Raw genomic sequence first — 27,018 nt, forward strand, 5'->3', positions numbered from 1 at the left:
GAACAGAGGAACAAAGCTTACGTCCTGAAAAATGTTAGGAAATACATTGCTATGTCCTGTAAATGGGCTTAAAGCAATACATACGTGCAAAGTATTGTATGAATGATATAAGTTGATATAGGACTTTATAATATCTGTTTGTTATGGTTTTTTTTAAATAAAATCAATAATTCTTAGAGTAGCTGACCGTAATGAATGTATTTTTCGTAATTTCAGTTAGCATGTTTGCAATCAGTATTTATATAAGAATCAGTAGAAACGTGAAACTAAGTAATGTGGCCTAATGATAAATTCTTCCCCAAGTTCAGGATTAGTGCAGGCTTTATTTTTAAGGTGTAACTGGTACACAAACTTTGTACAAAGTTATCAACGTTGAGGAATGTGATCCTTACACAAACAAAACTTCTTTCTTTTGTACTCACATACCATGCTTGTTTTGTAATCTGACTTCTACCTACAGGATGCTTACATTAAACATTGTAGGATGTATTATGATAAGATACTTTTACCAAAAAAACCCTCCCAAACCCAGCAATGCAAATATTTTGACTAGAACAATATAGATGATGGAGAATGGAAAATTCAGAAATGATACTACAGTTAATGGTGACTCAGATAAGGTGCACATCTTTGTATTTGTATTTACAAATATTCTCAACTGCCAGGATTTGCAAATACAATACTTTTTGTCTCTCTCCTCTTTCCCCCTCCCCCAGGCACAGGAGAAAGTGGCAAGAGTACGTTCATTAAACAAATGAGGATTATTCATGGATCAGGTTACACAGAAGAAGACAGGAAAGGCTTCACAAAACTGGTTTACCAAAACATATTTACTGCCATGCAAGCGATGATCAGAGCCATGGATACTCTCAAGATACAGTACACCTCCAAAGAGAATGAGGTAAGCCAGTACAAACAAAAGTCTAGTTTCAGCCCATGAAATTTCAGTCTGTACACAAATTATTTGAGTCATAACCTTCTACAGGCAGAACCTTAAAAATCCGTGTGTCTTGTGCGGAGTTCAGTGCCCCACTGTCTGATTCTACAGAACAAGGGTGAGTTCCTAGTGGAAAGAGGGGCAGGGTGAGGGAGGATGGGATGGAGCTGGCTAGGAAGGGAGAATTTTCAAAGTTGCAAGCTGGTAATAAGTACCAAAAATATATATATGTTTTTTTGGAATCTAAGTTGTAGAGTTAGACTGTGCATGACAGGAATATGCAGACAGAGCCTGGTTAGAGCTCCAGAACGAGGAATTTTGGGTCTGTTGTAGGAAAACATCAGATCTGCTTGATGCTGCTATGCTTTGAAACATACCACCTAGAGCACTTTTATGGATTTGGTAGCAACCTTTATGTACTTAAATAACTTGAAAATGTAGAAGGTCTTCTCCAACCGTTTTTTAGTTTCAATGTATGTTATACAATTACATTTTTGGTTTCAGTGCATATGATTATAGAACTATAAAGAAAAAAATTCTGCTTCGGTTAAATCAGTTGCATCCTTTGCATCCATCCGTTGCATCAGTTGCTCAAGTATCATGAAGAATATGTAAGCAAATTGTTGGGTGATATTTGTTTAAATTAAGAGGGATTTCCAGTTGGCTAAATTTTAGTGTTAAGATAGGGAAGACTGTGTAGGAAGTACCAAGGCAGAAACAATTTTTAGAGTTTATGGGTTAATTAAGTACTACATGAAGAAAATACAGTTGATAGCCTATTTTTCATTCAAAAAATATGATTGCATATGAACAATACAAAAACCAAAATTATGATCAGATTTTTTATTATTTAAGTTGGTTTGTGTTATGTGTTCTCCTTAGGGTTATAGAGAAGAGGGATAGAAAATGTTTAAAATAAAGGACTGGGAAATTAAAATTCTTTTATTTTTTTATCACAAAAGAACAGATTATGTCAGCAAAAACAAATTTTGCACTTCAGAGAGCTGAGGTATTAGGGTAATTCTTTCCTACATAAAGGAAAATATTCTGAGGGTTGATAAGTTGTTTGTAAAACACCTTTAGATCCTTAAGAAGGCAGCAGTTACAGAAACAGCAAATGTGGTTGTGAATATACTTCATCCTAATTCAGATGTGTATATTTTGATGAAAAATGATGATAATCAGAATCTATTTGAAGAAATACATTTGCACTGCCTCTTACTGAGTTTTGATGGTTTCTTTTCTTCCCATTAAGAACAAAATACGAAGACTTAATAAACAGCAAAGTTTTTCTCATTCTGGGCTCTGAGAGCTGAGTTGGATACGTTTCCATAACACACTATTCTGGCTAAATTGTGTTCTTGATGATAGCTGTGCTGCCAGTGTCTTCAGATTCAGAAGATTATAATGCTATTTTACAGTTGTTGGAGAGAGGCAGAATTTGGTCTTGTGCTTCTTTATTAAAGGCAACAAAGTGCTAAGCGATAAGAACACAGCTTGGCAAGCTCAGCTTCAGTGGCATTTAGAAAGCAGTCAGTTTTGCTTACACATGGAGAAACGCTTGAGAGACAACATGAAAATAACCGCACATCGCTCCAGTCACTTTGCAGGAGACAACTGCATTTTAATCTTTCATTTAGGTGATGAATATAATGCAGAGTACTATAAATCTTCTAATTGCCTTTCATTAAAGGATCTTAAGCCTGTAATGAAAAACAGTTGACAACAACAGTGATAAACAGAGGAGTTGTGATTCTGCTGTCATAATTGTATTGCAAAGGTGTGTCCAGTGACTGTATGGAAATTGTCCAGCTTGCTCCTCCACATTTCAGTATGTCCATCTTCTCCATGGCATGCGTTCTTTTCCGTGAAAAATTTGTTTCCCTTTGGCCCTTTTATTAGTTTTTGTTTGCTTGTTTTGTTTGTTTTTCTTGTATCCAGTTTGTGCTTTGACCAGGTCAGGTTTTCTCCTCTGTGGGCCCTGGAATTTTCTGGCTGCTGAATGCCTTCATGTAATGTTTTTGTAGTGGAGAACAGATTGTTCTGCGCCTAGTGTCTCCTCTCTGTAAGTGTGACGTGTGTAAAAATCTGTAACTCGTATATGGACAGAATGTCCAAAAAGGCCTCTTAATCCTCTTAATGTTTGCAAATAAAAGCAAGTTTTATAGAAGGTGTTTAAAAAGGTTTCTTATTGCTGTTGTCAACTGCAAGTATTTAAGTAAATGGTCTGACTTTCTGTAGATGCTGCATTGAGATGGGAAGGGGTTTTTGTTTTGCATTGGTTTGAAGTTGCTTGGATGAAGTACCTATCTATGTAGTCATGCTTGACCTTTAGCTTTAACTGAGCAGGCAATTTTTATCCTAATTTCAGGTGGTGTGTTCTTTGGGATACTTTGTCTCATCCTCAATTTGAAGTTGGAAGGTATCATAGGATGTTTTGGGTATATTTTAAGCATAAATCCTGCAGATGTTTAGGAACCTAATAATTCAAGGAATTATTATAGTACTATCTAAACCCCACAGTTTTGGAATGGATTGTTTGATTTTTTTTTTTTCCCCCTCTCCTTTTTTTTCCTGTTATAACCACTCCATAAAATTTGCTGCTAGAGGTGAACTAGTTGAGGGGATGGGGAGGTGGGGTGGAGGAAGTAATATTTATTATCTATATGTCACTTTTTTCAATGTTGTAGAGTGGAAATGGTAAATTGAGTGTTAGTTAAATAGCCAGTTACAGTACAGCATGATTTACAGTCTCTGAGGACAGTCTTTTTGTATGAGGGCTTGAATCAACTACTGTTACAAACACTTCTTCTTTCCATATGGTAGTAGAGACTGCCAAAAAGCAAGATGAAAGTTAATGGCAGCCTGTCTCTTGGCTTCTTTGAGAAATTGTGATTGAGTTAATGTGAATCTTAAGTAAGTGAGAGAAGGATTGTACGTGTGAGGCACAGAGAAATAAAAAATCAGCTGATAGCTGAGAAGTAGTGAAAGCTCTTTTTTTCCGTCTGAATTTTTTTTTAATCAACTTAAAGTGTAGGAAAAGAAAACTTCAAACAGGAGGAGGAAATCAGGTGATGTTGGAGGAAGGGAAAATACAGCATTCCATTTGTGAGTATACATCAATCTTAAAAGGCAGATTTTAAAATGTTTCTTGGTTGCTTGACTGTGCCTGTCAGTCACATCTTGATGGATTATGTTAGTTTTTGCTGTATTACAAATATGCAGAAGAAACAAGTTGTTTAAGTCTATCTGAACTGGAGATGCAACAGAGATTTTAAAATACTAGTTCACCGAAACTTTTCCCTCATCTTCCAAACTAACGTGTATCCTATATCGCAAGAAAATCACTCTCTTTTCCTTCTCGCTTCAGGCAACATTAGAAACTTCAACTTCCTTGCATTTACAAAAAAAAAAGTATCCACTTAGCCTACTGGGAAGACCTTTTTATATAGCTGTTCAGGATGAGGATCATAGAATAGGAATTCAGTCCTGTTGTTGTGGGTTGGTTTGTTTTTTGAAATACCCTGGTAAGATGACAGTGCATGTGTTTGCAATTAACAACAGATCTTTGTAGCAGTATGAACAATTACTTTTTTCCTAAGGAGAAAAACAGAATACTGTGTAAAAATGCATTTCAGAAAGAGATTTCTTGTTTCAGAAAACATTTCTTGCTTTCAGTAAGTAGTAATCCAGTGTCCTTCTGTCTTACAAAGTTGCCCCGGCATGAGTTAGTGTCAGCAAAACTAATATTTTTCTGGACAAAAGAAGTACGACAATGCCAAATGAATTTTACGGGACAGGTAATTAACTTATGTCAGAAAAGGGGAATGCAAAAAGACAAGTACAGTAAGATGAGATTTGGGAATTAAGGAAGCCGTGTAGCTGGGACAAATGGAAAACACAGCGAAGAGTAATTATTGGTTGATTTCATTGCACATTTGCATTTGAAGATGTGGAAAATGACGTAACACAGTTCATTCTTCTCCATTTTTTTAAACCTTAGCACAGAAACCATTGCTCATAGCAAGTGCTTTATTTTAAGAGTAACCTGATGGTATTAACATTACTTTATGCTTTTAAAAGTACTTTCCTATTACAACCAAATTTAACTTTAAAGATGCAGTACTTTGGTAACTGATTTTCATTGTGCTAGCATTAATGCAGGTGATAAAGGGCTAGAATTTATAGACAGTCTAGATGTATTTTTAGCAGTTTGTTTTATAGAGACATGAATTCAAAACATTCCAAAACATATTGCATCCTTCTTCATAACAAACGTGTTTAATTATGGGCCAATGCACAAAGTCTGGGTCTAGGCACTCCTAAACAGAGGTTTCAATTTGACTTTCCAAGGAAATGAGACTTATGAGACCAGACGAATTGTATCTGTCTTTGGACCTTCTGTCTGATTTCAGTTGAATTCCACAAAGAGGTCGAAGTTAAAAAGCTAAAATTCTTTGCTTCAACAAATTTAGTGCTGCTAGACGGTTAAAAATAGAGAAAGGACAAAGCTTCTCCAAGTAACCCAATTGAACTAAAAGCAAAGAATCAACAGAGGAGAGGCTCCTTTCAAAGTACCTGCACGAGGAACTGGCGTTCACTCAGTCACAAAAAGTTATTTAGCTGCCCATGCATGAGCATGTAGCATCATATGCTTAGACAGTTGGGCACACAACATTAGACTTTCTGCTTCCTCCCTGGAAGGGCAATAGGTTTTTCCTGTTATTTTTGGTTTTGTAAGTTATTTTTTGAGTGAGAACATGGCCTCATTCTAGAGCAAGGAGATTAAGTATGCACTTTGGGGCATTAAAGTTGTGTGCTGCTTTACATGAGCAAATACAAAACCTGTTGATACTGAATTAACTGCTCTCCACGTGGAAGTCAAGAAGGAAATTTTCCACTTCTTAACATGACAGCCTTCCCCGCCACACATGGAATGTGCATGTGCTCTGTTGGGACTGTGTGCATGTTTGTTGACATTAGAATATGTGGGACTTACTGAGGTTGTGTGGGGAGTTTTTATTTGCTTGGTTTTTGTTGGTTTTGGTTTGTCTTTTTACGGTCACATTCATCAGAATGCCTTATTGTATTTAAAAATTGCCAGACCCCTAATGGGACTGTTTCCAGTAATACCACCGCCTTGAATGGTGGAGTTCTTATTCTGGTATGTCATAGTAAAAGTGTGTGCTTATAAACAATAATGCTAGTTACTAATTATTATTGAGAGACCTGTGGGAGTGCTGTACAGGCCTGTAAATATACGGACCATGGCTTACTTTTACTTAAAAAACTTCTGAGCTTCTCTACCATGCCATCTTGTGGATGAGGGTGAATACTGGGATCTATCTCATTTACTTATCCCTGCCAATACTAGAGAGGTTGTTTGCATAATTGTTTGCATTGCTCCATTGAATTTAAATAAATGTGACTGACCAGGTTTAGACTTGTTTCTTCCTCTTCTTCTTTGGTAAATTCAGAATCATCTGCTGCTGGCAGACTACCTTCCTAAATAGTTTCTAGGCAGACCTAGATGCAAAAGCAGTATTGACACGCTTTTGCTTTTTTTCTTAGCATGCAAGCTCCAACTACCCGCTTCCCTGTTTTCTAGTGAAATTGCTGTATTCATTTGTTCTTAAAAATAATTCACTGTTGGTTAGAAATCTTCAGGTAATTCTTTACCTTCTAAAGCCTCAGAAGCTATATAAGCTTCTAACTTATTCACAAATTCATTCCAAGTTTTGTGTCGTTGTCTTGTTATTTAGCTTAAGGTGGAGGGTTTTTTTTTCTTTGTTTTGTGTTTTTGGGTTCTCTCAGGTTTTTTTTCCTTTCTGTCAGTAAAATCTTATGTTTAAGTTTATGTTATGTGTTTTTATTTTGCTTTTGGTCTTCTGCACTAGGGGAGATGGTTTAGCTTACCAGAAACAGAGCTGACCTTTCCAATTCTTTCAACTAATTATAACTGCCTTTTGGATGTTTTTGGGGAAAAAACATGTAAAAACCTGTAATTGGAGCGATATCACAAGCAGAAGAGCAGAAAGGGGAAAAAAGTATGTCTTAAAAAGTATGTACATTTAAGGTTTTGGGCAGAGAAGTGAAGGATGGGAGAAAGACTGTGTGTATGTACTGGATTTTTAAGAAAGTTTTGGCTGAACTGACTTATTTGAGTCTCTAAACTGAGTTGCATTTATGATAGTGGTGATTTTTAATTTCTTAGGTCTCATGATCTTTGAGATAGGTGCGTAATTCCTTCTTTAGAATGAACATTTTTTCTCTTAAAATACCAGCAAGTGCACCCGTACTTCAAATTCTGGTTTTTTTTAAGAAAAGTAAATACTGGTGGTTACTGGGTTCATGGTGAGAAAAGTTAAAAGTTTTCTGACCAATAATAGGGCCTATATTTTCCTAATGTCCTGGTTTCGGCTGGGACAGAGTTAACTCTCTTCTTAGTAGACGGTACAGTGCTGTGTTTTGGATTTAGTGTGAGAATAATGTTGATAACACTCTGAGGTTTTAGTTGTTGCTAAGTAGCGCTTATCTTAAGCCAAGGACTTTTCAGTTTCCCATGCTCTGCCAGCAAGCAAGTGTGCAAGAAGCTGGGAGGGAGCATAGCCGGGGCAGCTGACCCGAACTAGCCAAAGGGGTATTCCATACCATGGAACGTCATGCCCAGTATATAAACAGGGGGGAGTTGGCCGGGAGGCACGGATCGCGGCTCTGGCATTGGTCAGCGGGTGGTGAGCAATCGCATTGTGCATCACTGGGGTTTTTTTCCCCTCTTCTTTTTTTTGTTATATTCCTTTTCATTACTATTATTATTATAATATTTCATTATTATTATTGTTAGTATTATACTTTAGTTATTAAACTGTTCTTATCTCAACTCATGAGTTCTGCCTTCTTTCCCAATTCTCCTCCCCATCCCACTGGGAGCAGGGAGTGAGGGAGCAGCTGCGTGGTGCTTGGCTGCTGACTGGGGTTAAACCACGACACATAAATATGGAAGTTTGGCCAGAGGAACACCGGTAGATCTACCAAAATCGGGTACTTCTCAGAGTTGATACTTTGTTAGACTTTTTCCAGAAAATGTTGTATCTGTATCTTCTGGAATTCATTTTTCTCTTGACATGGCCTTTCATCTAAAATGTTCTAACTTTATAGTTATTATTTCTATGCAGCATTTAACATAACACACAAAAGTACACAAGCACACAGCATTTGAGTAACCAGGCTTGATTTTAGTGCATTATGAATGATTGGGCAGAAGCTCTTCAGCCAGCAGTGAATTCATTGAGCCTGGTTCTCCTCTTACTTTATAATGTTATAAATCTTACTGGCATAAATAATACATATAGATAAGAAGTGATCTGATAATGAAAAGGAAGGATGGTGATGGGAAAAAATATTTAATGATGTAGAGCTCCTAAGTGAAGACTCCAGACCTAGTTTTGTACTTTGAAGTGGAGGATTGCATATAAGGGCAAATATGAGAAGGATATGTACAAGTGGTTAAGATTTTTTGGCTTTTCAGAGCAGACTTTAATGTTCTGCAGACCAAATATCCTTTCTGTTCCCCATACTCCTTCCTTTGTAACAACTGAATAATTCCATTGCCGACTTTGTGGCTGCGAAAGCATTATTTATTGGCAACTGAAACCAAGGGAAGCTTGGTAAACAAGTCTGCTAATGGTGCAGAAGATGGAGCAGAGTCCCGTTATTCTCTGTGCTGTGGGCTAGAGAGATAAAAAGTGGCAAAACTTTGCTATAGAGGCTGAAACAAGGTCACTGTACAAAGGCTGCTGTGGCTGAATGCATTTTCTCACCCAGCTTCTCTGTCAGGTCTTGCTGCTTCTGCATCGGAATCAGGATGGAAGCATATGCCTCTGGCTCCGTCGCCCGAGTTCAGTCTGGCAAGTTCACATCTGTAGTTGTCACAACAAAATTAGCCAGAGTTCATGTCTCAGAGCCCTTGGTCAGCAGAATGAGGAAAAAATGACTCTCAATCAGAAAGCAACAATAAATTGTCTTTTTTAAATGATTGATTTGTCAAAAGCTTTAAGAAAATAACATTTAAAACAACACAAAAGTCTGCATTTTTGGATTTGGCGTGAGGAGCCAGAGGTTGAATCAGTCCTGAGAGGAAGATACTTGAAAATGTGTGTCACAGCTGGAGGCTTTTGATATCTGCACACAACTGGCTGTATAAAAGACATGTTCTCTGTGTGAAAGGCTGTGTGACTGTTTTTGCTGACAACTTTTTCCAGTTCATGAAGTTTTCTTGTGTGGTGTTCCTTGCATGCTTTGCTTTTTATTAAGATAAAAATGAGTGACTGCATACAGTTGAAAACTCCTAATTCTCAGAAAAAAGACATACTATTTTATAGAAATATTTACTGTAATATGGGACTAACTCCTGCAATGGAAAATCTGAGGATTTTTTTTAATAGAAAGTTTAATGGGTATTTTTCTAAAGGAAAATTGGCAAATTTCTATGTTGCTGCAATTAAATCTCTTAATGAACAAGAAGACAAATAAATTAATGGCAGATGAAAAGACCAATTAGTAGCAACTCAGCCAAAATCACTTAAATCAGCATCTGCTGTCATGTTAAAAATGAAAAAGCCACTTCAGAAAGAGAAGCGGCTAGAAAACTCCTCTAGGCCTGCTCTTTCCTTAGTGCTAAAGCCTGTGACATATTTTGTGGATTTATGATCTGCCGACAAAATTATTCTTTGGAATGAATTTGCCACAATGGAGAAGTGTTTTTAGTGTTAGTCTATTTCCTAGCAAACACCATAGTGCCATTTTTTAACTCTTCCCCCCCCTACAGATATTGAAACATGATGCATATTGTTCTTTTCATTAATTGAACTTGTATATTCTTACACTATATGAAGTGATTCTAAGGACTATTATATTGATGCTGGTCAGCAAGCCTGTGTATCTGACTCTCCTTCTTGGAAGGATACAGAGCATTTTTTGGGGGCAGAATATGCTACTCTGGTACTGGATGTCTCTTTGCATGCTGTCAGTTGTTTTTTCTTGCAAGCCATTTCCCCATCTCCATGTTTGACTGGGAGATTAATTTAGAGGCATGGAGAAATGCCTGCTGCTGCCTGGAGGCCACACTGCCAACGCAGCAAGGAGGCTCCCCTTGTCTAGGGGGGTTGACGATGTTATCTATTTGCAAGGGCTGGACAACTCTGAATAGGTGTTATGCTCAATAGCTGTCAAGTAGAGTCGACAAAGGTCCTGTTCGCTTGTGTAAAATAGGGATTTCAATGGCTTTGACATTTAAACCAGTATTTATTTACTCATCCATACAGCAACAAGAATACAGTAAATTAAGGCCAGATGGATTTTTGTGTGCAAACCTTGTTCACTCTGCTTCATCAAATTGTGATGGTAGCACTCACTGTGAGTTTAACTTTCCTGAGGAGTGTGTGTGGTAACTGGGGAAATAAGTGCACAGCTCAGCAGCTCGTCAAAGGAAAGGGAAGCTTGGGACAAACATTTGTACTTTTTAAACTAAAAAGCTTTCTTTCTGTCACTTGATTCTTATCACCTTTATTGAAAAATCTGCTGTAGTGTAGAATACATTGTATTTGGATGCAAGATACAGAGGAGAAATCTTGAATTAATTTTTTCAATTCTTGCTGTACAGTAAAAAATCCTGTTTCTTAGAATAAAAAAGTAGTGTATTTTATACACATATTTAGTCACTAACTTAATTAGTGTGACATTAAAGAGTATATCTCATGTTTTTGAGGTATTTATAGATTGCTTCTCAAAAATTGAGGTGAAAAGACGGCTAATTTGCCCTTAGGCTAGAGTGTATAATAAATTTCAAAACAGCAACAGAATAAATTGACTATAGGCAATTCACATTAAAGAGGAAAAGGATGAGGATTTAAAAAGCTGTAATAACATATGCAACTATTTAGGGGCTTTAAGGAACTGACTTCAGCTCAGATTTCTTCTCCTCTCTAATATACTCCTTTGAACAGGTTTGGTAAAACAAAGTCTTGTAGTAGAAAATCTGAAGAAAGTTCATTCTTATTTGGGAATTAGAATTGTTCTTTTTCCACTTGGTTATTTGGCTTCTTAAATCTACAGGTCTGTCCCTCTCAGAACATACATTCATCTAAATGGGCAGATACACTATTCTAAAGGAAGTCAGTATTAATTTACCCAGGAGTCTTTGTTTGAAGCTGAGACTGCATGGTAGGCAGTACAGTAAAAAACAGAGTAATTGCATGCTTTATGGCTGGTACATTTCTTTCTTGTTCCTGCTGTGTTTTCGTATGTGTTTGTCCTGCTGGTATTTCTTCTTTTTTCCTCTTATCTCTCAGTCATTAACAAAAAATAATCTTAGCTTTCTAGACAAGTCTGAAATTTCTAATACTTTAAAGATTTTTTGTAATCTGCAATAGTTTCTGAAAATGTTGGCTGAAACATCTTGTGAAAATTCTTGGTAATGGGCAAGTACTCTTGTAAAATAGAAATCTAAGTATAAGTGTCCAAGGAAACTGAAAAGACAGTATAAGTAATAGTTTGGATTGTTTAGTTGAATACAGTGTAGCAAATTGATTGTATGAACTGATGACCAATGGCCAACACTTTCAAAAGGATGCCTAAAAACTGTGTGCATTGCCAAAACTCTCCTGAGAGAGGAGCTCCAGTAACATAAGCCATTAATGATGTTAATGGCATTATTAATGAACTGTTAAGCACTCGGAGAACTTATTTGCCCACATTGTTCCAGTGAAAACACTCAGTCCATCTTGCAAGGCTTCTGCCACATGTGCTAGATGGCAGCTACCCTGGCAGAATTTCACATAAACACTTGCATTTGCATACCAGTGTCTGAGGTATTTCAGCACTTCAGTTATGCGTTCAAACCATGTGTGCTACCATGAGCTAAAGCTGGTCTCTGGCAAAAAGTTGGATGGCATGGGCAGCTGATGGCTAACGGAATAAGAAAAAATAGTCAGAAAAAGAGGAAAGTTTCTTAACTCCCGATGATCTCCAGAGGTCTCTTCCAACCCCAACCATTCTGTGATTCTGTGAACTCTACAGGGATGGTGATGGACAGGCAGGGGAGAGGGCATGGCCCTCAGAGCAGCGTGGGAGGAGGTAGTCTGGAAGGTAGGTAGTGAAAAAGAAGTCCAGAGGGGATCTGCACCTTTCATGACTTTTGTCAGCAGATACGCAAGAGGTCCTTTTGGTATTTGCAGACCAGACCTCCACAGCTGTATGCCACAAAATCATGTGTCCTGTGTTAATTAAGTGTGTGGCAAAGCCAGGAATATCTAGCGTTGAGTTTGTTAGTATTAAAGAGACTTGTCAAGAGATGTACCAAAATACTAAGCTTTTCTCCTTGCCTTTTTATTTGTTTCTTTTGCTTCTACTTAAAAGGACAATCGATGTCTGATGAGCAGAAGCAGGGAGAAGGTAGTTATATAGCACTACAGACACTGTGGGTGTCGCAAAAAGAAAGTTGTGAAAGGTAAAAACCTATTTCTTCTTTAGTAGTAGAAAAAATTGTTAGTAGAAAGACTAGACTGACAAGACTTTGTTATTTCCTCTTTTCTACCAAGTCAAGAAAAGTAGAAAAACTAAGGGATTTTTCAAGGATAACCCCTGTCATCACAGGAAATGTTGAAGTATTCTTGTACAAAAAGAAATGGTTGGGATAAGGGATCAGTTGGGGAAGCTTAAGAGAGGTGTAGGAAACCCAAAGAGAACAGGGGACAAAGAATGAACTAGAAAGAGGAGTAGGAATTCTAAAAGTAAATAAAGCTTAATATTGTATAAGTTAATATTTTATTCCTAGTTGTCCTTTGTTAAATTCCTGAGTGTCTCCTTTTCCTTTTGATGCTAGATATGTGCTTGTAATTCCCCTGCTCTGCTGGCTTCTGGTCTATGTTCCTGCTAGGGACAAATTAAATTAAATACATGGAACATAACACACATTGTGCTGAATTCCAAGAGATAACATTTCTTAAAAGTATCTCAAAAGCTGACTGCTATTTTTCTGTTATGCCATGCAAATATGTCCCAAAAGTGCTTGGCACAAAGATGCATTATAGAATAACATAATGGACTGGAGAGATGGTACTGTGATTATCTGGTCTGATTTCCTGTACAGCACAGACCATAGGACTTTCTTGCATTCCAGCTTGGCTGTTTTTCTAAAAGTTATGCTCCAATTCAAAATAAAATAAGAAACACTGTAATAGTAAATTCACTTCAATTCTTGGTGAAGTATTCCAGTGATAGGTTACTCTCATAGGAATGGATGGAAAAGGTGCCTTGTTCTATTCCGTGCCAGGCTTCCACTTTTGGCATGTGGATATTGTTACATATTTGCTGGTTATCTTGAAAAGTCATCTGTTACTTTCTGTTCTACACTTTGAGTGATTGAGTTACTTGTGCTTATTCTCTTTGATCCCTTAATAGTTCCAGTTTTCTCATGAAGGCACATACTAGGCACGGCTCCAGTCCTTCAATCAGGATCAGTTCCAAGCTTCTTCATGGTGTAGCCTAAAAATCAAGAGGCAGGATGGCTAAGCTAGCTTTTCCCAAAGTCTCAATGTGACATGATGCGTGGCTTGGAGGGACACAAAGCTGTTGGGAAGCTTTGCGCTCTGCTTTGGTTGGGAGTTCTACATTAAAATAAATACAGCCATAGTGGAGTGCAGGCTAGTGATTTCTGGTGCTTCTGTCAGCCTAGTGTCCTAGGCAGCAGTGTCCCTTGCATAGATGCAAGTTGTCTTGAATGGTTAAAGAATGCCTTTCACCATTGTCACAGCTTTTCTATTAGCACGTTCCTGGGTGTTTGAGTAGTAAAGATGAGGGTCAACAATAAAGAATTGCATGAGATAAATAATAAATAAAATGGCAGATTAGATTTGGTGTAAAGAGGGGTTAAGTGATGCATATAGGGAAAAGAAATCCAAATTTCACACAAAATGATGAACTCTGTTGCTGCTCAAGAGTGATATTTTTGGGTCTTAATAGATCATTCCATGAAAATGTTAATTCATCACTCAGTAGCAGTCAAAAAAGAAAGTTAAGAAAGAAATTGAGATCTCTGTGCCACTGTATAATCCTCCGCTTGCCCAAGCCCTGGTCATTGTGCAGTTCTGGTTCCCCATTGCTAAAACTCTACAGTAGGCCTGGAAAAGGATGAACAAAGTTATGAAATAGTTACCATGAAGACAAATCACTAAGGACTGGAAAAGAGACAGGTGAGGGGTGATTATAGTGGTCTACGAAACCTGGAGTAGCATAGAGAGAGTTAGAAAAGGTTGAGCTAGTCTTCATTTCTTCAACATCAAGAACTGCAGAGCATCAAATGAAGACTGAAAGTAAAACAAGGTGGTTCTTCACAGAAAATTAGTCAAGCTTTGGAATTCCTTGCTGTAGAATTGCGGGGAGCATGAGAACCTACTCATGTAGGTTCAAGAGCTCAAGCGGTCACGGTCAGGTTCATGGAAAGGAACTCTCCTGAAGGTTATTAAATACATAGAAACCTCATATAGATCACAGCCTCACTGAACTGGAAGTGATCGGATGCTGGAAGATACACATGAAAGGGAAGTACTGTGTGTGCTTGTAGTCTTCCCTAGATGTCCCATTTGGCCACAGCTGAAAACTAGGATAGAAGGACATTTGGTCTGATCCAGCATTGTCCATTGCTTTAGAACTCTAGAATGTATTTGGAATTCCTATAGCGGTGACATCCGTGTCAAAAATGGAGATAAAGTTCTCTGCTGCTGCTATTGTTGTGCTTTTTGATTTTACTACCAAGAGTCACATAAGCCTTTGTAACTTCAGTGTAGCATTGGAAACTCATGCTCAGCTATCTACATAATCTGCTTTCCAAGTCTGTTTGACTTGTTTCTCTCTAGAATAGAGTTCTGTCTCTTCCATCCACCTCCCAGATTGTTGAATTTTCATTTGTTTATACTGAAGCGTACACTGTTTGCTTGCATGCCATAGATAAATAATCTAAATTGCTGTCAATGAAATACTGTTTGTTTTATCGCTTTCTTAGGTTTTGTATCATGTGTAAACTTGATTAGTTGTCCAAAAATAATGGAACTGTGAAAAGAAGCAAAAGAGCAGAAATGTTGAAAAATCTATCATCTGTTTAAATGTGGTCATTCTTTCTGCATAAAAATTAAAAATGGGGTTTAGCTAGAGATTTTAAGTAAAATGTGGTTTCAGAAGACTGTAATTTACTATGTATATTAAATTGTAGGAGTTGATTTTTTTCCATTAAAGGTATGTATAGTATGAAATTTTGTCTATTTCTATTGAAAGAGCGTATGAAACTTTTCTAGTACATCTGCAATGGAAGTATCCGTACAAACTTAATTTCATCCTCATATAAATTGCAGCAAAATGAAACACTTCATTAAACAAACATGTATTTTTCCTTGAGAATTCTTGTCACATTCAAGCTACACATGACTTCAGTTTCCATTACTGGTTGTGGAGTTATTTTTTTAACACTGTACTTACAGGCATAGGTATTTGCCTGTATTATCTAAGAAAATATGGAAGAAAATGCATCCAAACCATAATAGGCAAACATTTGATTAAAGATCTCAGAACTTTGTTGACCTTGTATTCTCTGCAGACAATTTGGAGTAGTTCTGCTGGGCTAAAGCAAGCTTAGGTTGGTAACTTAGTTAATATGCTTAAGCTGAGCGGTTTTGGGTTTTTTTACATGTTAAAATCTCATGAGACTCCTCGTAAAGAACAGAGATTGCTGAAAGCTCTGGCCAGTATTTTGTTTCTCAAGAAAATCAGTTTTACCATGTAGTTATCATAGAGCTTTCATGGAATGCCTGAAGTATGTATTGACACTAGCGTTCTACTTTGGATGAAGAGTGTATTTTAGAAGAGAATCTCCTTATCATCCCCAGTTGCTGTTCTTTGGTTTGGATGTTTGCTTACATAATGTATTTTAGAACATCAGAAGAAACTAGTTGATAAACAGTGAAGCAAAGGATGCTTATGTCATTGCCGAGGAGGTAAGAATAGCTTGTTGAGTGTGTTTTGTCTCATGCTGCAGTCTCACAAAAAAGAACATCTGAGTCCTTTGGTCCTCTCTGTTACAGAAGTATATTGATTGAACATGACTGTAAGGACACATTCAGGAGTACTTATAGCAGCTTCAGAGAGAGAAACAAAAATTTGTCAGAGAATAAATTCGAGTTTGATACTGAGTACCGTTGGTTCCCAATGACTGTAAGGCTAGATGCAGGACAGTCTGGGTAAATTTAAAGTAACATGCCTCTATTTTTGACTCCTGAGGTTGTTGAGAGCACTTATTTCTTAGCAGAATAATTAGGATCTCACAGGAGTGCTCTTAAATGATATGTTGTATCACTCAAGAATAGATATTTCTTTCTTACCTATATTAATTGACTAAGACGTGTCAAAGCTGCATCCTCATTTTTAGCACAAACACTTTACCAGCGTTCTGGGATTTAGGTAGTACTTGCATGCAGCTTTAAGTATCACACAGAGATAGTTTTGTATTCAAATTCTCAGATTATTCTCACTGAAAAATCTAATTTTAATAGTTTTATGGTAGCATAGTTATATAGTATTGATTCATTTATGTTGTCTAATAATACAATCTCCTGCCATTAATTTTCCTGTTACGTATTGAAAAGTTCAACTGTTGGTGATGTTGGGTGTTGACAGTAACATAAATAGTGAATGGTGCTAGCATTCAGCATTGCTGTTCATGAACCAGCATCCTATTACATTGAACCTTATAAAAAAGCTAATTTAGAAGTGTGGGTGATGCCCAGGAAGTTTAAAATCAGCAAGATAAAAGATGTCATGCAGACAACAGACAGTTGTGATCAGCATGAGAAACAGTGGCCCTAAATCCATACTGACATCCTAGCTTTGTAAAGTTTTCTTAGACGTACATCATGGTAAAGAAAGGTTTTCTCAAGAAATTGGAAAGAAAAGAATGAAGTTGGTTGCTGGAGGCTTAGAGGGAGCTGTTTCTAAACTTTCAAGGGACCTCATGGGAGAAAATAAAGAAGGGATTGGAACAGGATGGTGTGTGAGCACAGGAGAGGGCAAGATGGAGTATAGAATTGAGTCATGGATAAACCTGGACAGATTAGATAAGTATCAGTGTCTGTGGCATAGAAGATAAAGATAACTCCAGGATAGTGCTAGTTTCATGTCTTGAGGCAAATTGTAACATCAGACATGCTGGCATGCAATAGTAAGCTGTGTGTCCTGGCCTTCTGGGGTCTCTGTTAAACCCTTCAGATGTTTGGTAAACCCTTCACAAGGCAGTTTTCTCTTCTGCGGGCAGAGGTGCTGAAGTCATCAAAGTAATCTTTGTTAAGCGAGTGCTGCAAATATCCTATTTCCACTCACAAAAGATTTTGCTGAATCGGAAGCAAATGAAAATGTCCTCTGCTGTGGGAAATTAGAAACAAATACTTGACAAAGCAAAAACATAAGGCAAAGGAAAGAAGTTACTATTTTGAAAAAATGTGAAGGATATCATTGGGCAATGACTTTCAGAGATGTCAGATGGTTGTTGCCAATATGTAATGCACATTTTCAGTTGATTAAAAGAGACCCTAAATTGTGAGGGTGAAGGTCTATTCTTTACTCAAGTGGAATCCAGTGATGAGACTCGGTGGGGTAGTTCATCTGTTCTCCTACTGATGTGGTTTTGGGCTTGTCTCCATACCCTTGGGACAGAAATGTGAAATTTTGTGCCAAAAGCAACAGCGAACACATGTCTGCACTTGCTATTTTCTAAGTGTTACAACAGAAAAAATGGAACTCTTCTGAATTTTGTAAGATAGCTGCTTGGCAACAAGGTGCCTGATGTTTTGTACTACTAACAATTATCTGCCTTAGGAGCAAGCTGATGTTACAAGGAATACAAATGGCAATTCATGAGCTAGGCACAGGCACAACACTGGTTTGCCTCTCATTTGTTTAATGTGAGATACCTTACTTTTATCTGTTTCATTAATTTTCACTTGTCTTTAGTCAGTTTGAGTTATGTCCCTGCAGTCTGCTAAGGGAGGAAATTTTCTTTGTGTGGCACAGCTTGTTGAAGGAAGGAGGAGAATGAGAAAGTTGAGAACCAGAGTACCTTGGTTAGATATTGTTCACATCACAGTAAGATAGTAAATCAGGTGGTTGGTGAGATGTCTTCAGGAAATAGCTACCCTGGACTCCCTTGCTAGTAGTTACCCTGGCTTCTGCTGGCAAACAAACTGTATGTTTCTAGGGCAGTCAGGCACAAAACTTTGAGTCCACTTCGTGGTTTCCACATGGGGTGCTTAACTCGAGGGGAGCATGGCAGAAATGTGAACATGAACACTGACTAAAGCATAGCAGAGCTAATGCTTTCAGACAGTTTCCATCCTCAGTCCAGGGAAGACAACGTATAATTCACTGGAAAAGAAGGACAGGATCATTAATGCAGCACACTGGTTGAAGTGTCAGAGAGAACTGGCTGGTTCTAATGTGGCTTGTTAGTGTTAATGTTCACATCAGAAGTCTGTTCCTAAGCTGAAGCAATTCAGATGCCTAGAATTTAGTTCAGAGAAGTGAGCTGGAAGTTGAGCAAGAGCAGCTTCTCTTATTTCAGGAATGACAGGCCTATTATTTCCTATGCAATTGTACATAGGTAGTGAATTTGATATTCTTAAAGGCCAAGAAATACTCTGCTGGGGGAAAAAATGTGATTTTTTGCAGTGTGTGTAGTTGCTGTGGCAACTATTTCTTTAATGATGTAAGGAGAAATGACTTCTGATGACATGGTAAGTTTGTAGCTTTGTAATTTATGCTTGTAATTTGGTACATTTGGTTTTAGTCTTTCCTAATGCAGAAAAGCTTATGACACTACATTTATAAGGCTTTTGAATTTACAGTTGCATACGTTTGGAATCCACACTGGGAAGTGCAGCTTTGTGGTGTTGCTAGTGTCTACATCATAATTTCTTAAAAATAAGCAAAATCATAAACCTTCCTCATCTTTTACATCCGTTGCTCCTTATCTAGAGATCTCCTTGTTTAGGAAACAAACTGATTCATTACTTCTGCGTGGAACAGTATTTTACAGCCTAACTCTCAGTTTGATACCAGAAACATTTTCATGAGTTAAGCTGTATACAATAGTAAGTCTATGCTGAAGATTCTTCTATATTCACAAGCGTTTACAAACACGGAGGGGCTTTCCATAGAAACAGATGACATGCAAAGAAAAAAAGAACTTGATTAAATTTTATGTAATTTTTAAGGTGATTATCAATAAAATATTGAATTGCATATATGTAGAAAACTAGAAAGTAAATTCTAAAATAATAAGAATAAACAGACCAACCTACATTTTCTTAGTCTTCGTGTGCCTTTTGTGTCTGTGTCTAATTATATCTTACTATCTGTAGACCATTAATTACTTTTTTTTCTTTTGCAGCCTTCCATCACAGAGTATTCCTGTGATGAACTAAGGAAGAAAATTACAGGTTTACAATGACTTATATTAAGAATATAATGCCAGAAATATTTCATAGTTTTTTAATATATGCCTGACCCTCCTAACACTGAAATAGATTTCTTAACAGGCTTTATGCCTAAGGTTGGCATTTGTTGAGACTGAAGTATTGTATAGATATTGGAAAACGTGGGTTTGAGACACTGTACAAAAAATGGATTTTAAAATTGCTGACTGTTTTGCACTTCTCAGTTTTGTTGTTTGAAGCAGTTCATCTAACAACTGTATTATTCCTTTCATTCACCCTTAGCTATACCACTCTACCTGCCCCCTCCCCCCCCCCCAAAAAAAAAACCAACAAAAAAACCACGAGGAAGATGTTAAATCTAAACAAACATAGATGTCAGGGTTGGAAATCCTGTAAAGCTTCAGTGAGTGTTAAAGATAGTTATCATTTGTGCTTTTAATATCTCCTGCAACATGGCTGTTTTAAATAATGTGAGGAAATGAGTAGAAGAAAGTAACAAGCAGAAAATCCTGTGCGTATATACATGTGCCTTGTGCTTTAGATATAAATTCCTTTCAAATCTCTCAGTAATTCTGAAGACATTTCTTACGATTGAGGTTGCTCCTTGTTTACTGGTAGCTGGGTTTCTCGTCTCTGTCATTTGCGCAAGTTGTGGAGATGTTGTCTCTGACATCTTCACAGAGGCTGTTTTGAATTCCTTGGACTGCTCTTTGGACAGTCTCCATTAGTAGAAGTCACTCCTCCTTCCATGCCTCTCAAAATCACAGTGATATTAGATGAAGGGATAGAAGAAATGCTTTACTCCCAGTATTAATAGTAGGAAGAGAGTAGTAGTTGAAAGAAACAAAAGCATTCATGTTGATAGTCCTGCTCCCTGTCTATGAATATATTCATTGTCTTCAGTGAGATTACTTGTGGTGGGAAGCCATATTCAAAATATTAATAACTTAAGAGATTTTAGTGATATTTTGTGGTTTTCTTAAAGTTTTACCATTTGGAAGTCAAATTATTATGAGATCTTTGCTTTTGTTGTGTAGATGTCATGCTGTGTAGAAAACTTGAGACTATGTCTAAACTCAGATAAAAAAGACCAAATTTTAAAACCGAAATTTAAAATACAGCCACAGCTTTAGGCACAGCTTCTGCTTTGTGAAAGTTTGGGCTTGGCGGCAGTGGAAACAGCATATTTCCCTTTGCAAAGCAGATGTGCACTTTGAACCTGGAATACTGCATCCAGTTTTAGGTTCCCTGGAACAAGCTAGAGATTGAGAAACTGGAAAAAGTCCATGAAGGGCAACCAAGATGGTCAGGGACCTGGAGCAGGTGACAGGAGGGGAGACTGAGGGAGCAGAGTTAATTGGAAACTAAAGGAGTATCTACTCACACGTCTTCAGCTCCCAAAAAGGATACAGGTGGTTGTAGAGAAGATAAAGGCAGGCTTTTTAGAGAGGTGTACAGTGAATGGACAAGAGGCAAAAGTTACAAGCTGTAGTGAGGTTGATACTCATTGGAAATATGGGACAAATCACAGCGAGAGCAGGTAAGTACAGGAATGGTGTGCCCAGAGAAACTGTAGAATCTCCCATCCTAGAAGAAAACCTCAAAACTTGCCTGAAGAAGACACTGAGGAACCTCATCTAATTTTCAGTTAGTCCTGTTTTGAGCAGGGGGTCAGAGCTGGTGACGTCCAGCAATCCCTTCCAACCTACTTTATTCTATAACTGTATGCACTGGCTTCTCTTTCAGGCTCCTTGATGCACTGGGACACATGGTGATAGAGAGCATTTGACTCCTTCAGGTGTAGGCATTTTGTCTTCAGCTTCTGCAAAATATATCAGAAGTGTTGTAATTTGCTTTCCTAATCTTTGTGATGAATGTTAGCCACATAAAAACATAATCAAGAATAAATGAAAGGGAAGATGAGAAAGTAAGATTGTGACCTCTTGTTAAATAGGTCTTAGCATGGACATGATGTTTCTGTGCAGTCTCTTTGATTAAAGGGGTATTTTTTTTTAACTTGCCTGATTTACTCTTTTCTTCCTAACTTGCCTGTGAGTTGTTCCCTTCATGATATTGATCAAATACATAGGCTTTTAGATTACAGCTGTGTTTCGTACATAGCTTGGAGTTGGACTTTTTTGGACTTCACTCTCCAGTTACAAAATTGGAAGAAGAAAATGCAAATCCAAACTAACTGAGACAATTTTTTAGCTGAGAAATCCAAGCAGGATATATTCTCATTTTTGCTACATTTTCCTACCTGAAAAGTTCCTTATTCAGAGGTGAAGAAGAGAAGTTTGAAAAAATAATGTTTAGAGTGCCAAAGCGTCTTTGTATTTGAAGTACAAACTTTTTTTGGAGACTTAGTTTTGCAGCATAATTTAGCAAGCTAGAATTCTTAACTGAGGAAGAATCCTACAATAATTTGCAGTAATGTGGCACCACTATTCTGTTATACTTGTCAATTGGAATACAAACAGGCACAGGGTGATTTAAAATTTGCAAGAGAATTACACTTTAATTTCTTTTGGGACTCTATGCATCTAAAATCTGTTTACAGTTACTAATTTGAAAGGATTTCTCCTGAAAGGTTTCTGGCTTTCTTCCTTGTGAGTAAACTTCTGGGTGATCTGGGAAAGCAGATCAAAACGCTGCAATATAGTTTTCATTGGAGAAGGCATGCTGTGTAATGAAAGTCTACTTTGAACAGTCATGAGTAAGTGATTGGACATTAGAAAAGTCTTTGCTTATATGAATGTTTCAAAACAATTTTGTTTCAGAGACAAAAAAAAATCCAAAGAACACTAAGGATAAGCTAATAGTTTCCATTATAACTTTGTAGCTTTGAAGGAAATAATTTGAAATTTGTTTTCCACAGAAACTAAGTGGTCAATCAAGCAGAGCCAGCTAAATTCCACTAAAGATCGTAAATCCTGTTCTGCCAAAAAAACCCCAAAAGTCCATCCAGTCCTACTAGTGAGCCTTAGGGCCCACTAGTGAGCTTTTAGGGAAGGTCTATAAGAAATAGGGTGTGATTATACTGATCCCTTACAATGATTCTTTCCAGTGCCTGGATGCGGTATGAAACAGAGGCCAGAATCAAGACATTCGTAGTTCCACTAACAAATGATCCTCTTGATTTTTTTTTGTTTGCTTGTTTTGTTTGATCTGTCAGTTTATTTTTCCAGTTACTCAGCACTGTGAAATTCTTCTGCATTTACTCAGTGTCAGCTTTAGCTTTGCCTGTCCTAATTAATTTTGAGTTATGTTCAGGCTCTGTAACCTCAGTAAAGGTGTAATCCTTTGTGGATTATTTGTGGAATGGAGTAACAGATACCTGATCAAATCTGTTGGTGAACCCTCTCCTCTGTGAGGATGGATCATCTAACTCCCCTGTTATTTTTTTGTCTTTTAGCTGCTTCTTAATCCACAAGATTACTTTCCTCTCCTTCGTCTGTGATAACTGACTGTCTTAACAGCATTTATTTAAGGGCTTTGCTGAAAGTGCATCCAAGTGTATTAATATTAGCTGTGTCATGCTTCCTAGTGTACTTGATGACTTTCTTAATGAGGTCTGCTAGGTTTGTGTGCTAGGACTCCTTTTACAAAAGCTGCTTTCTCTGTACTTTAGAGGACTCCAGCGTACAACAGGAAAAATTACCTGCTGAAAACTGTCATGGAAGCAGGTGCCAGTGAAGAAAAGCCATCAAAGGATGAATTCTTCCAATTCTATTATATGCAGTAGGCCTTTTGTGCATGAAGGAGTGTGTCCTTGTCGTGGTTTAACCCCAGTCAGCAACTCAGCACCACGCAGCCGTTTCCCCTCCCCCTCCCAGTGGGGTGAGGAGGAGGAAAGCAAAGGAAAAAAAAAGTAAAACTCGTGGGTTGAGATAAGAACAGTTTAATAACTAAAGTAAAATATAATACTAACAATAGTAATAATGAAATATAATAATAATAGTGATGAAAAAGAATAGAACAAAAAAAGGAAGGGGGGGAAAGGAAAAAAACAGTGATGCACAATGCAATTGCTCACCACCCGCTGACCGATGCCCAGTTAGTTCCCGAGCCGCAATCCGCACCTCCCGGCCAACTCCCCCCTGTTTATATACTGGGCATGACGTTCCATGGTATGGAATACCCCTCTGGCTAGTTCAGGTCAGCTGCCCCAGCTATGCTCCCTCCCAGCTTCTTGCACACCTGCTTGCTGGCAGAGCATGGGAAACTGAAAAGTCCTTGGCTTAAGATAAGCGCTACTTAGCAATAACTGAAACATCAGCGTGTTATCAACATTATTCTCACACTAAATCCAAAACACAGCACTGTACCAGCTACTAAAAAGAAAGTTAACTCTGTCCCAGCCGAAACCAGGACAGTCCTTTTCTTTAATGTAAAGAATTGTCATTTGAGCTGAAATCATTACACGTTGCTGTATTAAGCATTTCAGCACTCATCTGTTTTGATGTTTATCTGCCTTTGTTACAGGGACAACTTAAACACATCATAATGAGCAAGGTATCCCAAACAATCAAGCCTCTCTTAGTGGTGGTGTGGCACTTTGTGTAGAGTAATATAAAACAGAGACATTCAGAAGTGCTTAGTACCCATCAGAGCAGAGATTAAACTTTAGGTCTCCATTCTTCAAGTGAGTGCTCTAACCTCCAAATTAGGAGGTGGAAGGAATGTCTCTTCTTCCTCTTTTGTTTCTGCCTAAATAACTTTGACTTTGAAAAACTATTTCTGTGCTTTTTAGACTGTCACCTGGAAAAGGCAGATGTAGATTCCTAGGCTCCACTAAACATTTGCTGTTCAAGAGTGGCATTTGTAAATACTGTTCCACTAGAAGTTCTGTGACTTCAGCGAAAGATATGGAAATCGTCCATCTCTCAGCTATCCCATCACCTGACTATCAGTGTTTCTGCTCTGCTGGAGAGGAAGGAGGTGGTTTCACATTATGCAAAGGGGAGATTCAGTCAAAGATTATTGTTGGATGAAACAGCATGAGATCTTGTCTGAGGCAAGTTGTGTACAGCCTTATTTGTTAGAGTGTTGTGAATTTTTATGTTTTACCACTACCACGGCTCCCAGTTGGAAAGTATTATGATGACATCTTCTCATTCTTAAAGCAAAATTGAGTTACCAGTAAGTAATAAACGAGGAGCCATGAAACCCAGCTATTTGTCCAGCAGAATTCTTTTAAAGTTTGTAAGGCATTTTCACTTTTAACAGGTTTTTATATCTAAGGCAGTAGAGGCAAACAGGATGAGAAAAGGCTCTGGACTGTAGACATCAAATCTTTTACATACAGGGTATTCTTAGATTAAAAAATAAAATGATATACACTGAAAATATTGATTGACATGGTGAAAACATGGTATTCTTCTGTTCTCGTAAATGTAAAAAAATTTCTTAGCTTAAAATTCTATGGCACTTATTTTGCTGACATAGGTAACAAGTTATTTAGAAAGAAAAAGAGGCTCATACTGTCCTGTATTTGTAAATATAGTTTTTTAAACAATAATTTGTAAATAATGATCTCTATTACAAGCAATATTTAATTCGTGTTAATGTGTAAAACTAAAAGGCTGAAGTTTACTATATGAACTCAGAGGGAAGCATAGAAATTATGAAAACTCATCAGATATATTCTTTGTGAAATGTTTTCTAAACAGTTTGCTGGGAAGGTTTGCAACACCAGAACACAGACCTTCTGTTCCTCCCACAGAGCTAAGTCGTAACAAAATTAGAGCCCATACCTAGGATTTGCAAGACCCATAACAAGGCTGATTTGGGTGAGAAATAAACAGTCATTCACTCTCCATCTCCTGTCCCAATGTATATAGAGCATTTGGAATAAATTACCAACAGCAGTACATCAGAACATACGATCTAAAATGTCAGTTCTTTGGTTCTTCCATTCATTTTTTTATCTCTTTTAAAGTAACAGTCATCTTCAGGATGGAGGAAAATGGGTTTTCCAACATCCCTTGTCGAAGTAAATTATTAACAAACTGGGCAGGCTTTCAAGATGCATCTTCTGTCTTGTCATATTGTTCTTAACAGCCTGGATTTTTCAACCAATACATCAACTTCAATGCTCAGTTGACAGTGTTTCATAATATTCAGTATTTTCCTCAAGAGATATAAAACCATCAAGGCTTTAGTGAAGAAAGTGGGTTTCTGTTTCCTAGAGTCTATACACCTGGATTATTTTTTATTTAAAAAAAAATAGGGGGATTGTGATAGGAATTTAACTGTGAGAGCAAGACTCCATTATCCAGTGCCACTGCTGATAAAGACAGCTGAGAAAGGAATCAATTGTGCGGTTTGGAGTTGTTCCATAGCCTAAAATCTCTTCGATTAGAGGGTCTTGCTACTTAACAAGGAAATGACAGTGAATCTCATTCCTTTCCTTTTGCCTTTCAAAAGTCAAAACCAAAATGCAGAGTGCTCTCCTTCCCCATGCTTGAGCAGAGGAGGGGAAAGGAAAGACTGGGCTTTCGTGTCTATGGATTTTAAAAAGCTCAGTGGAGAGTAATGAACAGGAAATGGCTTCCATGAAAATGTGGAATTAATTTCTTAAATAAAGTTTGTTGGGTTTAGTCATTACTTAAGTAGACAATTTAGTAAATTAAACAGAAGCTGAGAATGCAAAATCTTCAGAGCTTGAGGAGAGAAATTGTATTAACAGAAGTCTAACACAAGATTCTCCATATCCCTGTTTGAGAATACAGGGGTATTCTTGAATATAGAAAAATAACAGTAACATTTGCATTTTGCAGTCGTCTTCATTTGCTTTTCTGCTGCGTACAGGAATGAATAGTGCATCTGGTGCCCTATATGAGTTGAAGGAGTTAAGAAGGAAGCATTTCAGACTGGTATAAGCCTGAAGCCATGCTCACGTGGGCTGTGCTGTGAGGTGTCTGAAGTGTCTTTAGAATGTAATCTCTCTGGGCAGGGACATGTTATGTTTGGCAGCATTCACCTGCTGTGCAGCATGATGTACCCTTACAATGCTACATAAGATAATATGCAAGGAATTCACTTAGCAAGGAAATTAGACAGCCGAGCAGCTTGGCTCAGTGGGAAAGCATGCACTTCCAAGGACATTGTCCTTAAAAACAGTCCTTAGTAATGGGTGAACATCAGAAGACTTAGAGTTCATTTTAGTTCAGATAGCAACAGCAACTAAACTAATTATATCTACAAATACGGACTGGAAATCTGGTAAAGCAGATTGTTAGATATTGTTAGATATCTGGTACTTCCTGTGTTTAAAATTTTTTAGCAATTGAGGTCCTGCCTTACTTCACAATGGTGGTCGATTTATTATTTCAGAAAAGAAGACGGGAGAAGTTTAGAAGAACCAGGCTAGTATGTAGTGCAGTATAACTAAAATGTTAATCCTAAAGACTGAAATGTTAATGATAATCTCATAAACTAAGATACATTTTGCGGAATCATCTAGCGTATTTAGACTATTGCCAGTTGAGGCCTAAATGTGCTTAAAGATGCACTTTTACTTAAATAATTCTTTCCTATTTCCCT

The 27,018-nt window shown here is 37.5% G+C and overlaps 1 protein-coding gene across 1 annotated transcript in view; it reads left to right on the forward strand.

Annotated features, from left to right (window-relative positions):
- The window catches only part of GNA14 (G protein subunit alpha 14), an 89,846-nt gene that overhangs the window by 38,195 nt on the left and 24,633 nt on the right, over positions 1-27,018 (forward strand). The window contains exon 2 of the mRNA XM_050912577.1: positions 717-901. Coding sequence (XP_050768534.1) covers positions 717-901 — 185 coding nt within the window. The remainder of the gene's footprint in view (positions 1-716; positions 902-27,018) is intronic.

The sequence above is a fragment of the Gymnogyps californianus genome, chromosome Z (assembly GCF_018139145.2).
Source record: "Gymnogyps californianus isolate 813 chromosome Z, ASM1813914v2, whole genome shotgun sequence".
Taxonomy (NCBI): Eukaryota; Metazoa; Chordata; class Aves; order Accipitriformes; family Cathartidae; genus Gymnogyps; species Gymnogyps californianus.